The sequence below is a fragment of the Aspergillus niger genome (assembly GCF_000002855.4).
Source record: "Aspergillus niger supercontig An02".
Classification (NCBI taxonomy): domain Eukaryota; kingdom Fungi; phylum Ascomycota; class Eurotiomycetes; order Eurotiales; family Aspergillaceae; genus Aspergillus; species Aspergillus niger.
This window is the reverse complement of record NT_166519.1, coordinates 1,091,394-1,105,283: the sequence shown is the minus strand read 5'-3', so window position 1 is coordinate 1,105,283 and position 13,890 is coordinate 1,091,394. Positions and strand designations below refer to the sequence as shown.

General features: G+C 50.0%; 8 protein-coding genes across 8 annotated transcripts; 4 read left to right on the top strand and 4 right to left on the bottom strand.

Moving 5' to 3' along the window:
• Nucleotides 1–465: 465 nt before the first annotated feature.
• Nucleotides 466–1,205, bottom strand: An02g04600 (hypothetical protein; the record flags this gene model as incomplete). Its single annotated transcript, XM_059746256.1, has 3 exons — nt 466–621; nt 743–1,059; nt 1,112–1,205. 3 exons carry the CDS (start codon nt 1,203–1,205, stop codon nt 466–468), a joined length of 567 nt encoding a protein of 188 aa, XP_059599955.1.
• Nucleotides 1,206–1,656: 451 nt separating this feature from the next.
• On the bottom strand, nt 1,657–3,064 carry An02g04590 (uncharacterized protein; the record flags this gene model as incomplete). Its single annotated transcript, XM_059746255.1, has 2 exons — nt 1,657–2,688; nt 2,813–3,064. The coding sequence occupies 2 exons, from the start codon at nt 3,062–3,064 to the stop codon at nt 1,657–1,659; spliced, it is 1,284 nt and encodes a 427-aa protein (XP_059599954.1).
• Nucleotides 3,065–3,756: 692 nt separating this feature from the next.
• Nucleotides 3,757–4,619, bottom strand: An02g04580 (uncharacterized protein; the record flags this gene model as incomplete). Its single annotated transcript, XM_001399559.3, has 3 exons — nt 3,757–4,113; nt 4,169–4,424; nt 4,477–4,619. The coding sequence occupies 3 exons, from the start codon at nt 4,617–4,619 to the stop codon at nt 3,757–3,759; spliced, it is 756 nt and encodes a 251-aa protein (XP_001399596.1).
• A 165-nt stretch (nt 4,620–4,784) lies between these two features.
• On the top strand, nt 4,785–6,203 carry An02g04570 (hypothetical protein; the record flags this gene model as incomplete). Its single annotated transcript, XM_059746254.1, has 5 exons — nt 4,785–4,828; nt 4,883–4,988; nt 5,322–5,460; nt 5,912–5,971; nt 6,031–6,203. The coding sequence occupies 5 exons, from the start codon at nt 4,785–4,787 to the stop codon at nt 6,201–6,203; spliced, it is 522 nt and encodes a 173-aa protein (XP_059599953.1).
• A 56-nt stretch (nt 6,204–6,259) lies between these two features.
• On the bottom strand, nt 6,260–7,024 carry An02g04560 (hypothetical protein; the record flags this gene model as incomplete). Its single annotated transcript, XM_059746253.1, has 3 exons — nt 6,260–6,565; nt 6,655–6,783; nt 6,896–7,024. 3 exons carry the CDS (start codon nt 7,022–7,024, stop codon nt 6,260–6,262), a joined length of 564 nt encoding a protein of 187 aa, XP_059599952.1.
• A 298-nt stretch (nt 7,025–7,322) lies between these two features.
• An02g04555 (hypothetical protein) lies at nt 7,323–7,936 on the top strand (the record flags this gene model as incomplete). The annotated part of the gene is made up of 4 exons (XM_001399556.3): nt 7,323–7,369; nt 7,434–7,523; nt 7,617–7,777; nt 7,845–7,936. 4 exons carry the CDS (start codon nt 7,323–7,325, stop codon nt 7,934–7,936), a joined length of 390 nt encoding a protein of 129 aa, XP_001399593.1.
• Nucleotides 7,937–8,047: 111 nt separating this feature from the next.
• An02g04550 (hypothetical protein) lies at nt 8,048–9,597 on the top strand (the record flags this gene model as incomplete). Its single annotated transcript, XM_059746252.1, has 6 exons — nt 8,048–8,398; nt 8,472–8,504; nt 8,588–8,665; nt 8,744–8,853; nt 9,265–9,384; nt 9,549–9,597. The coding sequence occupies 6 exons, from the start codon at nt 8,048–8,050 to the stop codon at nt 9,595–9,597; spliced, it is 741 nt and encodes a 246-aa protein (XP_059599951.1).
• Nucleotides 9,598–10,186: 589 nt separating this feature from the next.
• An02g04540 (uncharacterized protein) lies at nt 10,187–13,776 on the top strand (the record flags this gene model as incomplete). The annotated part of the gene is made up of 9 exons (XM_001399554.3): nt 10,187–10,310; nt 10,390–10,405; nt 10,492–10,514; nt 10,574–10,691; nt 10,748–10,847; nt 10,913–12,359; nt 12,411–12,507; nt 12,556–13,341; nt 13,404–13,776. 9 exons carry the CDS (start codon nt 10,187–10,189, stop codon nt 13,774–13,776), a joined length of 3,084 nt encoding a protein of 1,027 aa, XP_001399591.1.
• Between the last annotated feature and the right edge of the window lie 114 nt (nt 13,777–13,890).

The window sequence follows — 13,890 nt, the reverse complement described above, 5'->3', positions numbered from 1 at the left end:
ACAAGATCTCGGCAATTTCCTTTTGTCGAGCTGCTACAGCCTTTTGCAATGGTGTCCGATGCCGAGTCGTTCCATTTGGACTGACCCCAAGTTTCAGAAGTAGCTGCACCATCTGTGATACTCGCGGCCAGGCGCAGGGGCCATCCAGGACGCTGAGCAACAATCGTCTACCCTGGTCAGGTGTGAGAGAAGCGTTGAGATGAGCAAACAGCCACCGCACCGCTGCAAAACGTGTGAAGCAAACAGCCAGCTGCAAAGGCTTCAGGAGATCATTCAATACCCGGGGATACCGCTCCACAAAGAACTCCATCAGTTCTACATCGCCCCTGCGCGCCAACTTCTTGAACGCTTGCTTGCATGAAGAAGACGGCTTAGCGGGGTCAACATGGTTCTCTTGATGATGGTGCTCAAGCCATACTCCCAGCGCGTCTTTATTTCGACTTATCGCAGCCATGGTCAAAGCACTCATGGGGATGCTATAGATAATGGTGTACCACATGGAACATCCATGCTCCACCATAGTTTTTGCGATCTCTCTGTTCCCTCTTTGTGCTGCGACATCCATTGGAATGACTCCAAATCGTAGACATATCTGTTCTGGGTCCAGCCCGTCCCGTAGTGCTGTGCTCAGTTCTGCACAATCCCCCCGTAAGATGGCCATGCAGGCCAAGATGATCGGCACCGACTTTTCGATTGGCTCACTGAACCTGTTATTCACTTTATCAATCCAATATTGACATACTAGGGGATGGAACATCGTCGATGGATCGTTTTTCCCCGCTATTGCAACATCAATCAAACTCTCAGTCAATTTAATCTTCTCCTCCTCTGCAGGAGCATCCCCCAACTGATACTCTATCACCTCCTGCACAAAACACGTAAAAGCACATTGCTTTTGCGGATGCTCCCGTAGCTTTCGATACAGATAAAGCCGCTTCAATCGATCCGGGAAAGTACCCCATGGCGATGAATCTAGATCCGACCTGGTTAGGAATGTAAATAAATCCTCCAGGTCCTTGCCATTCAAGAGAAAAGTAATGATTTCTTCATCAAATAAGCCTGCTTTCCTGTTAGTTCTCATATTTGAAGTGAATGATTGGTTATCACACACTGTTCACTTTTCTCGCACGCAACAATTCTGGCAGATGCAATTGAGGTAGAAGATGCTGGATAATCAGGCGGAGTATTTCGGTGGGAAGGGTCATTTTTGGATTCGTTTTATCTCACTATTATAATGACTTCTGGGACTTTCTCGTGGATTTCTGGTGTCGGGTGTACGGACTGAGATTCCTGTGCGAGATAAAGCAGTTAGTAGCAGTAACTATATCAGGTATCGGGCTGACATTGGGGCCGAATGGTCCGCAGTAATTGCTACTGCTCAGCCACAACAGCAAAGTAGCTGGGCGGCTACTACTAGTTGATGCTGCTTAATTCTGACTCTTGATGAACAGTATTCAGGTTAGTTATTGGTTCATTATTAAATGCATCGTGACAGTGGCCATGTTCTGAGTAAGGCTGAACCTCTAGGAGACCATAGATACAGATCAGCTGATGCTATACAACTACAAACAATCATCCATCTATCTACGCAGCCATAGCAAATATTAAAAAAAAGGCACAATTACTTTTTTCTAACAAACTTCCCCTATATGCCAATCACAGCCACCCCGCCCTCCTAACAACCCAACTCCCACCCCCAACCAACCCCGTCACCCCCGTGAAGACAATCAAACTCCCATACCCGGTCCCAAACCCAAACCCCAACTCTCCAGCCCATGGCATCCCCTCCAATAACGCCTCACTCAACGGGCCTGAAACAATATTCCCGACGCCCCTACCAGCCGCCAAACAAGCAAACACCATACTCGACTCGGCGGCACCATCCTTCCTGACCACCTCCCTCATGATCCCGGGCCAAGTACTCGTATACGAGCCCGCAAACAGCCCATACACGATAGCGAACACAAACAGCGGACCCAGCGAGACGCTAAATCCCCAGATGAGAAACACACCTATCGTTGATCCCACAGTCGAGACCAGAATGCAGGTCGTCACGTCCCATCGGTCGATAATGGCGCCCATGACTACGCACCCTACTACAGACGCAACGTTGAATAATATCACTGTGAGAGCTTCCAAGCTTCCTGATGGAACGCCGATGGCTCTTGCGTACGAGGGAAGGTAGATAGACGGGAGGAAGTACCCCACTGCTTCGATCATGTTGAACAGCTCAAAGAGGAGGAATGTTCCTGAAGTCCAGAGGAATCGGATTTCCTTGAGTCGCGGCCTTGGTGCTTGCTGCTGTACTACGCCGTCCACTCCGGTACTCCGCAGTGCAGGCGGCACTCTAGGCTTGACGAACCATACCAACGGGGCCGTAAGCACGAATAACACAACTGCGAACCCTCTTAACGCTATCCGGAACCCGTATCGATCGAGTAGCGTTTCCATAACGATGGGGAGGACCGCGCCGCCTAAACCGGTGCCGGCCCACATGACGCCGAAGGCAAAGCCCCGGCGTTGGTCGAACCAGTCTTCCATTAGGAGGATGCATGGCGAGTAGGCGACGCTTCCGCCGATGGCGTAGAAGATGCCTTGGGAGATGATCAGGTGAGTGGTGGTTGTGGACAGGGAGGAGAGGCCCAGAGAGAGACACATTGTTAGGACACCGAGGGCGCAGCCCAGACGCTGATAATGAGGGTAGGTGCGGTATAGGGTGAAGATTATGGGGAGGTCGAGATACATTATTCCCTGGAGTTTAGAAATTGGTGTTAGTTTTGGGGAGGGGAAGGGGAGGGATGGAAAGGCTTACCATGGCGCATGTTCCGATGATGGCAATGTTATTGGAGTTCTGGAACATGGGCAGTGTGCTGTAATAGTCTTGGAAGACACCGTAGGTGAAGGCGAACCCCCAGACTAGGGCTTCCATGACGAAGCAGGCGGCCAGAAAGAACCAGGCATCTTTACCGTGGTCGATGGGTGGGAGGGCGAGTGAGGGGAAGGTGCCGTTTGTATTATGGGGTTTTTCGTTAGGAATCACCTCCTCGTCTGAAAATCTGACCATGGTGGATGGTATGCTAGAGGGAATATGATGTCGAGAATGATGGATGAAGAGCGAAACTCTATATCATAGATCTGTTTAGATAGCATGTACAAACGCAGCTATGCAGACTCTCTTTTAGTAATAATAATGAACAGATAGGCTCTGTAAAATACTTATCATCCCTCACCCCCAGCAAATGAATGGAATGATCAGCAACAGAAAAGTCCATCTTATATTGGTCAACTATGAGGAATCGCGCTTAGACCATGTCCGCAACGCCCTGTCATTGACATGGTCCCGTTCACAGCCCCCATTGGTGGAGTTGATGCTAGCGTCTTTTGCTTTTTTGGCTCCTTTTGCGTGATATTAGCCGCGCTATAGCTCATAGCTCAGTACAGATATAGACAGCCGAGCGTAGTACTACAAAGAGATTATTCCAACGTCAAGCTATGCGGCTCGTATAGAGTGCTGGATGTGAAGAGTGCCCTAGTTCTTATTCACCTGGAAATTGGAGACTTTGTATGAAATCGATCTTCGAATATCATGGTTGCATGAAAATGACGAGTCACATATTCTTGCAGATATAACTAGTGATTGACATAGTTCATTGAGAGGGTCTAACATTTTAATATAAAAGGCCATTACGCCTACAATTCAATGAGGTCATCATATCTCCCATTGAAGGTAGGTTGTTCTAGACAAGGATTAATACACTACAAGTGCTCCTTGAACCATTGAACAGCCTGCAAGAAAGCGTTCTCCTTAGCATACTGCACCGTCCGGTTGGCAGGGTCTCCCCGGACAGCAAAGCCGTGCGCCACACCGCTATAGAGGTTAAGCTGGTAAGGGAGGCCCAAGGCCTTGAGGATCTCTTCAGATTCATGGCGCTTTTCGGCGGGGAAGATTGCATCCGTTTCCGCGGCAGCAATAGCCAGAGGGCCCTTGATGGCTTTCAGTTCCTCCGACTCGACGAAGGAAGGGTGGGCGGTATATCCAGCATCGATCTGGCCGGGGCGCAAATGGCGCACAACGTACTTTCCACCGAAGCAGTAGCCGACGGCACCGATTTTCTGATAGATGTTAGATTTCATTTCTAGTTACCCAACTCATCAGTGGAAGTCATACCTTGCATCCATACTTAGTTCTCATCTCCTTGATGCATGCTTCGATAATGGGGTCGACGACCTCGGGAGTATGGGGCTTCTTGTCCTTGTGGTATGCACCACCCTTCCATGCCATGAGATCGAAACCTTCGGGGCGGTTGAGCGGGATGGCGTCGTTGTCGAAGAGGTCAGGCATCATGACGAAGTAGCCATTGGCGGCAAACTGGTCGGCAATGAGCTGAGCGTTGATGAAGCGGTGGCCGATCACGTCCGTAATACTTCCTGTTGTTAGTTCGATCTGCTTTGGATATAATTGAAGGCAGAACATACACCAAGACACCATTCTCGGTGGACTTGTCAGCAGGAGAGCTGGTGTAGATCTCGAAATCATTGAGCTGCGAGAAGCTACCCTTGGCTTCACCTTCGTGCTTGACGCCTTGGTAACAGCAGCTTCCGGCGGGGAGGGATGCCATGATTGTTTATCAACGATGTGTATTGTAAGCTGATTGAGGCTTGAATGATTGAGATATGAAAGAGGACAGCAAAGCTGACAGAAGGGAAGAGGGGAAGGGGACTAAATAGCGGGGCATGAGCTGCCACCTCCGACACACTCGGAGCTATCCGTTATTTCCGATATGATGTCTTCCATGGTTGAGCTAGCTTCTCTCAGCTTAGATCGATGGTAAGATTTTAATCCAACGTAAACTAACTACATTGACTGCGATTATATCGGCAGGTTGCAAGCGGAGCTGCTCATCGGCATGCCGTCCGCATCGTATATTACCGAGGCTTTGTGCGCAACAACGCATACGATGCAAGTGAGCGAGAAACACACAACTCCGGTTTCGATAGATTGTCACCAAAAGAGAGGTCGGGTCACTGCGATTCGCCTTGATTGTGGCCACACTTAGCGTGCAACTTAAAGCCATGCGGACTTCAACGATGGAACCTAGTGAAGGCAAGCTCAAATATCTTTAAACGTCGCCAAATATACTACTCGGTGCGCAGATGCTGGAGAGAGGATAAATTGGGAATACGATTGCATAGTCTGACTTGAGTATCATGTTATTTTGGCCTCGCCATTAACAATACATGATCAGTATCTCCGACCCAGTCTTATCCTGATGTTGTATAATGCTTTTTTTATTTTTGGCATTTCTCTGGGCTTACTGTAGGCTCCGCCCAGCGTGCGGCATACTAATAGGACTTGCCCATCACCTGTTGCAGTGACCAATAGCATTGGCCACTGGTTCAGCGGGTCTTTCATGAGCGAGGTCACCGGAGCTTGGTCAACTTCCAGACATGTGCTTGATGGTAAATTGGATTAAATGGACGGCTTCGTGCATGTCCTGGGACCGAGTTTCTTTTGCCCTGTGACGACGAGTGGAATACTGGTTCCTGCGTACTCCGTAGTGCGTGCTGAATCATCAGGCTGCTCATAAGTTGGCCGACGATATGGGTGAGACGGGAATGTTGCGCAACCCCAAAATAGTACATGCAGGTACACAGACGTCTTGCAGCACATCTGTGATATGTAAACCGATCTTCAAGCTATAAATACTCTGGACCAGGTCTATAGACATATCAATGTAGAACCCCAAAGAGAGCACAGACGCCTGAAACGCCAGAGGCTACCAAACCTTTCCTGGAGTTCATAATAGGAGCTAGCTCATACATACTTACAGTTGAGCTGACTCTGGCTGCGATATAGGCCGACCTCTATTCTATTTCTGGCAAGAAGAACCAAGCTGAGAGGGAAGGATAGGGATCATCGCATTAGTGGCCGCTCTCGTAAGTGACATGCATAATCGCGATGGGCTAAACGGTAAGTTTGCGATCTTCTGAGGCTTGCTTTGCTAGAATTTGACATGTAAATATCAATAGCTGGAGTGGTGTACCAAACTTGGCCTGTTTGGGAGTCTTTATTGGTCACTTCCTATGCGGGTATCTCTAATTGGCACATCAGGGAAAAAGCAACTGGATGTGATTTGAAGGCATCGAAAGACGCGGACGTTGAAACTGACAGATACGGAGATCCGCGTGGGAATATCTCGTGAGGAGATAGTAATTTAATACTCAATACAGTAGGTATGACCATGGCAGTCCCAATGTTTCAGTAGATAGAATAGAGACGGCGTCGTGCAACGACAAGAAGTATGAATGGATGGATGGATGGATGGATGGGACTCGGATCTGCAATAAGAGAGAGACGAGTGGCCGGGTGGCAATAAAGAGGGGCGGGGGGTGGCAGCAAGGCAACAAAGACCCAAAACAGGGGCTGATCCGCTCTCACGTGATCGTATAATTTCCCATTGGTTGCGGCTCCGTCCTTGAGGATGGGACGGGATTCAGGGGCATCCAGGCAGAGTGGACGATGCAATTCCACTACCGCCCGACTAGTGAGGACGATGGAGCTGCACTATTTACCCTCCAAGGCAATCATGGAGCACCCGAACCACCCATGGATGAGTTTCAACTTACCCAAATTGACTATTCTTTGACACAGACCTGACACCCAGCACCCTCCATCCATCTATCCATCTGCTCCTCTTCCTTCGCCATCGCTTCCATCGCTTTTCTACGGCTGCTTCTATACCTGCGACAAGAAATTAAAGCCGCGGACGGCCCTGCATCCCACTTCGATCCCCCCCCCAGCGCTTGCCATCGTCATCCCCGCCGATCGTGCAGCCCCTGTCATTATCCATCCATCCCCATCGGACTCAATAACCCAAAAGTGGTCCCTCCCTACCTGGCTGGTCTCCAGTAGTGCGACGGTGTCTGCAATTTTGCCGATTTTCCCCTCCAGCCATCGCTCGAGTCCTCGCTGCCCCCTTTTATAGTTATTACTTAGATCCCGGCCGGTCCTGGTCTCCGTCATCAAAGCTTCTATACAATCAATCTTTTGAAATCTTCGGTGATTTTTGTTCCTCGCCTTGTCCACTCTTAATTACTCTGAGCGCAAGGACCACCCCATCCGTGCTATCATATCCACTTAATAACCCCCTGTTCCGTTCCTGACGCGCGCGCTTCTAAACTCCCTCCACGTCTTGGACTTCATTTCACATACTCCTTTTCCCCCCTTCCCAACCTTCTCGCATCCAACTTTACCCCCCCTTTCGTTTCGATCCTCCATACCAGTGCCCCATAATCAACGCCCTTGACAACCACCAAACAAAATGTCGGATATCGATCAGGAATGGAAGCCCAAGAACCGCCCACAGTCGTTCGTTCTCCTCTCTTGCGATCCTCTTCTCTCCCGAACGTTGGCGTTGACCAAGACGTGGCAGGACCATGGCACAAGCCTTCTCATCGGCGCTAGATAGTGCCTTTTCTCTTGATTCCGATGTCAATCACCTTTCACAGACCATCGATCAAAAGTAGGTTCCACTTGGGCTGTTGATGATTTGCGGTCTTCTCTCGCTTCTTAGCTTGTGTCGATGCGGCGAAACTGACGAGCCCTTCAACCATAGGAGACACCAAATGATGATCCAGGAGCGAGAATTGGAACAGCTTCAGGCTAGGATTCGAGAAGCTGAGGAACGCCTCAAAGCTCGACAGTCTTTGATCCTCGACGGCAACAACACAAGGTCCCCTTCCGCGCAACGAGGGGAGCGATTCTATCAGTCAACAGGTGAAGATTCCCAGCTAGACAACATTCGCCATGATCGTCAGAGTTGCTAACAGCGCCTGATCTGCAGCATCCACCTCGGCATCGACATCTCCTACGGACTCGGCAGGCCAATACTCCAGCGGCGACGAACAGCAGCGTGGTCAGGGTCGTAACTCATGACTGCCTTTGACGGGCCGGGGTCGGCTAATATCAGCATATAATTTGGGTCAAGGTTCGGGATGGGAGATTACGGATTCGACTTCACTGCTTTCATCTTTTATATATCCTCATATGGCGGGCATGTTTGGAGAACTCGGTTTTATTGGCTTGGACGCTCTGTCATTGCTTCCCTTCACCAAACCAATGCTAATCAAGGCATGGAGGGGAAATAACGCCGGCGCAGCTCATCTGTCGCTCCCTCGCCTGATGTACTGGGTGGTGACCACATCCGCCTATGTGCGGGCCATGCCACTCGTCGGAAGTTCGGGAGCGACAGTCGAGCCCGTCGTCCAGTCAATTTTGGCGTTAAGTATTGTTTACACAGTCAATATGTTGGCATTTATCTGGTCTTCAACTTTCTGGCATTTGTGTCTCAATATAGCGAAAGCGAAAGGCCGGCATCTATGTCGTCCACGTAATGCGGTTATACTAGGGTCTCATATCTGAAGCTCATTCGTTGCACCCCTACTTCACACGGGTGAGGAGTGGCCAATAGATCAAAACCGAAAACATGCCGGAATACCTGCAGGTTTCTATGCACATTGCAGCACATCTGGTGCCATTAGAGGACAGCTGTATGGACTCTAGGATCTGATATCAGTTGATAAAAAGCCGATGCGATCGTATTGCTGCAACTTGAGCGCTTTCAACTGGGCTGATGCAGGCCGCATCACGAATTGGGCTGACAACGTGTGGCTGCAAAGTGCATAGCATCTTGTCAAGATTGTGCTTGAGGCGAGCATGGAAATGGTGGGGTAGTGAAGCAAGGCCACGTTAATGCCACTAGCGGAGGATTTCTTGCCCTATCGCGGGCGATCCGTCAACGGCATTTGCCCCTTCTCTTGGACTATTGAAGGGATTGTTCCTACAGCGCAAACGTTCTCTGCTACCAGCCATGATGCCACATTATGCTTATATAAGTTTCTTCCGCTTGAACGATAACTAGAAATAGTCGATAGAGGCAAACAACATACAACGCAACTCGGGCTGTTATCAAGGGGCGCCCGGCTATACTTTCACACCTACAGATTATCATCTACAACACGTTTCTCTCCCTTTGAACAGTATAGTTGGTAGGTCGTCCCCGCTGCTCGGACCTCCAATATGACGCGTATATCTCCAGAAGAAGAGCGCCTTGATTTAGTGTAGACTGCACGTCTTTGGCTCGCAATGGAATATTTTTGTGACCGAAGGACCCAGTCTGCTTCCACATTGTTCAGATATGACTAGATATTAGCAATGGTTATTAGATGCATGAAAGGACTACTTGAAAGATCTGCTGCGAACAGGGCTGCCAACAATTACTCCCGTTTTCTTGGCGTGAGTGTCACCACATTGACATCTGCTTGTCCTGACATTGTCAACAAACTTGACATTAGTGAGGCGGGGGGCTGCAGGACATGTCAATGGTTTTCACCATGAGCATCTGCAAGCCAAAAAAACCCACGAAGCACGACATTCAATGGATGCTGGCCTGTCATCTGACCTGCTAGCCCAAAATGGCGATGCCGGGCCTGCATGATGATACCAGTACTGTACAGTATAGTATGTATGGTATCCGTTGGGTTTGCAGGTGCGGCAGTAGCCTGAGTCTTGAGGTGGCAACGGAGATGGGTGTCTGAGCGCAGCAGAACTCGACGCGGAAGAAACATCAGGACGAGAGACTATTTTGAATCGGCCAGCGATCTCTATATCCTATTGTAAAACACGAATATAACTCTCGGATTCCATCAACATCGGTGCCGAGTTGAAACAAAAACCCTAAATTGCATTATCGCCCAGCTTCACTCATGATCTCCTCGGGTAGGACCAATGATGTCAGAGTCATCCCCCGGACCTTGGAAATCCCCCCCAGACAGAAAGCGCCCGAGCAACGGTCCAGACCCCCCAAATGAGCTTCCAAGGTGGATGTCCGATAGATAACTGAGCTCTGAACTCTGAAGTGTCCTGCAGGAGCTGCGTCGGTGCGACCTACCATGTCAGCCACTGGTCCCTGAGCTCCCGGTCATTCCCTGTTCCTCTTGCCATTCCCAACCCCTCATCCCGGCTCTCCCCTCCCAGCGTCGTCTCTTATCAGGCTTTTTCTTTCCCTCTCTCGTCCGCTCGATATTTCAAATTCCATACTTTCTCTCGTTGTTCTTCCTCGTTAGCTGTCTTGGAGCTGGTCTTCTTCATCCGCTTGAGACTACTCAGCATACATCTAATTCCATCATGGTGCTCATCGATAAGCACGAGTACGTATCCCAAGAAGAGCGTCGCCTGAGAGAGGACCGTGAGCACTCGCGGTACTGGAAACGATGGGGGCCGTATGTGGCAGAGAGGCAATGGGCTACTGGTATGCTTCTCTCCTAGCTGTCTCATCCAAGTCGCGCTTCAAAGTACCTGGACTAATGACTATCCTTGATGCCCCGCAGTTCGCGAGGATTACTCGTAAGTCTTCAATTCACCATACTCGTTCGGTATTTGGGCTACGGAGCAAGCGGCATTTACTGATTCTTCTATTTTATCGATTTCAGGGAGAATGGAGATGCTTGGAGCTGTAAGCCCCTCGATTCACATGTGTGCCGCGCGGCCCGGACTGATCAAAATGATGCTTAGACTTTTCTCATGATCATGCGCGGTCTAGGACCTTCCGCTGGGGTGAGGACGGAATTGCCGGTGTCTCAGATACCCACAACCTGCAGAATATTGCCTTTGCATTCTGGAACGAGAAAGAGTACGTTGGCTCTGCCCCGTTACGACTAGTGGGATCTCAAGCTCACTATGGTCTAGCGATTTTCTGAAGGAGCGCCTATTCGGGTTGTCGAATCCTCAGGGTAATCATGGTGAAAGCATCAAGGAAGCTCACTTCCATGTTGATAATACCCCGACGGTTTGTGCTTCAATTCTCCAAGGTGGACGAAAATCGCGGCCCTTCTGACTCCATTGCGCTCTCAGCATTCCTACATGAAATATCTCTACAAGTATCCTCAGAAGAAGTTTCCGTACAAGGAACTCGTGGAAGAGAATGGCAAACGCTCAAGGCAAGACCGTGAGTATCAAATTCTTGATACTGGAATCTTCGACGACAACCGATACTGGGACATCTTCATCGAAACAGCGAAAGAAGAAGACGACGAGGAAGAATTGCTCTTTCGCATCATCGCCTACAATAGAGGACCAGAGCCCGCCCCGTTACACATCATTCCCCATGTTTGGTTCCGTAACACCTGGTCCTGGGGATACGAGGATCAGAAAGAGAAACCATCTGTTGAGAAGGTGCATCCCATGATTGCCAAAACATCTCATCATAAACTTGGGGAGCGATATGTGCAGTTCTCCCCCTCGCCGCCTGTTGGTGACGGTCAGGACGACGTGTTCCCCCAGATGCTGTTCACTGAGAACGAAACAAATAACGAACTGTTGTGGAACACCAAGAACAGTCAGCCATACGTGAAAGATGCCTTCCATCGCCTCATTGTCAATGGAGAAAAGGATACAGTGAACCCTGCGAATAAGGGCACTAAGTTCGCTGCTTGGTACGCCTTTAATGAGGGTGAAGGCGTTCCTCCTGGAGAGTGCGCTGTCGTGCGATTTAGATTTTCGCGACAAAGGGGTACCTTCTTGGATGAAGAGGTTCTTGATAATGTCATCGACGAACGCAGGACCGAGGCGGACGACTTCTATTACCACATCAGCCCGCTGCCCATGAGTGATGATCTACGCAACATTCAACGACAGGCATTTTCTGGCATGTTGTGGAATAAACAATTCTATCATTTCGTGTGGGATCAGTGGTCAAACGGTGACCCCGGTCTCATCCCACCCCCTCCGGGTCGGAAGCATGTTCGGAACCAGCAGTGGAAGCACTTGTATATGGAAGACATTCTCTCAATGCCTGATTCTTGGGAATATCCATTTTTCTGCGCATGGGATACGGCTTTTCATTGCATCCCGCTGGCGATGATTGACCCTGATTTTGCGAAGAGACAGCTGGATGTTCTCACCCGGGAATGGTACATGCATCCTAACGGGCAGCTTTCAGCGTACGAATGGAACTTTGGGGATGTGAACCCACCGGTTCACGCGTGGGCCACCTTCCGGACGTTCAAGATTGAACGGAAAATGTATGGTCGGCAGGATCTCGACTTCCTTGAACGCGTCTTCCAGAAGCTATTGCTCAATTTTACATGGTGGGTCAACCGCAAGGACTCTGAGGGCAAAAATGTCTTTGAGGGTGGCTTCCTGGGACTGGACAATATTGGGCTATTCAACAGATCGGAGCCTCTCCCTACCGGAGGAGTCCTAGAGCAGGCTGATAGTACAGGTTGGATGGCATTCTACTGCCTGTGCATGCTGAATATTGCACTTGAGCTCGCCAAGCACCGAAGGATCTACGAAGACAGTGAGTACACTTTCATGTCAAGGCTTTCATCGGCTGACAAATGGCACACAGTCGCATCTAAGTTTTTCGAGCATTTCATTCTGATCAGTGATGCTATGACATTCAAGTCTGGGGGACAAGAGACCTCCCTCTGGAACGAGGATGATGGGTAGGCCGTGTCTATATCTATATGTTTTTCATGGCTTACTTTAAGTAGATTCTATTATGACGCCATCTCTTATGGCGACCCTTGGACACAACAGCTTCCCGTTCGGTCCCTCGTTGGCCTGATCCCGCTGTACGCCGTTCTCACCCTTGAGCCCGAGTTGATCAACAAGTTTCCCTCTTTCAAGAAGCGATTGGAGTGGTTTGTTGAAAATAGGCAAGACGTGGCAGAGCGCAACATTGCTAGCATGAAGCACCGTGGCAAGGATGAACGCCTTCTCCTATCCCTTGTGAGCAAGAGCCGTTTGGAGCAAATCCTTAAGAGGATGCTTGACGAGACAGAATTTCTTTCGGAACACGGCATTCGATCCATGTCCAAGCACCATGAGGAACATCCATACTCAATGGAGGTGAACGGCCAGATGTTCCGAGTCAGCTATGTTCCTGGCGAGTCTGACAGTGCTCTCTTTGGCGGTAACAGCAACTGGCGCGGACCGGTCTGGTTGTGTGTTAATTTCCTGCTCGTCGAGTCTCTGCTGCGATTCTATATGTTCTACGGCGACTCTTTCAAGGTGGAGTGCCCCACAGGCTCTGGCGACTATATGCATCTCGGACATGTGGCGGAGGAGATCCAGCATCGGCTCCAACACTTGTTTGCGCGCAATGACGAAGGTCGTCGTGCTGTCTACAATGGCTCTGATCTTCTCGACTTTGACGAGCACTGGAAAGACTACATGTGGTTCCACGAGTACTTCGACGGAGACACTGGTCGGGGCCTGGGAGCATCTCACCAGTGTGGATGGACCGGGTTGATCGCCAAGATCATCCACGATACCGGGTAAGCCATGCGACACCTATAAGATATATTATTGTTGTATCACCATTCTGACAAGTCAACAGAATCAACTGCCGAGTCCCACAGACCCCCCGCTCGCCATTCGCTGCAGCATCGCACTACTTTGATGACATCTTTTCGCGGACGGCGCGACCACGTGGTAGCCGCCGCCCCAGCGTGCGCCGTTCATCCACCAGCCGGTCGATCGGGAACCGCAGTGACTTTGAATCCGCTTTCACAGGTCGTGACACACCTGGGCCGGAATCCGCTTTGGACGACGATGAAAAACTCGGTGAGTCAGGACTGGGATTCGGGGATGACGACCATGTGTCGCAGTATGTGGAAAGTCAGTTGGAGCGTGTCCGCAGTCGGGCATCCATGGGAGCGTATGAAGACGAATTTGAGGCGCAGGCTGATCGAGTGCCGAATGGACATTGAGTGATATACTAGAGGGGAGGCTTGCACACTGGCAGTCGATGATATGGTCGGTTTCATGTTAGTGATAATGGTCGTGAATACATAGGACGTAGATGATCTAGATGATTATATATT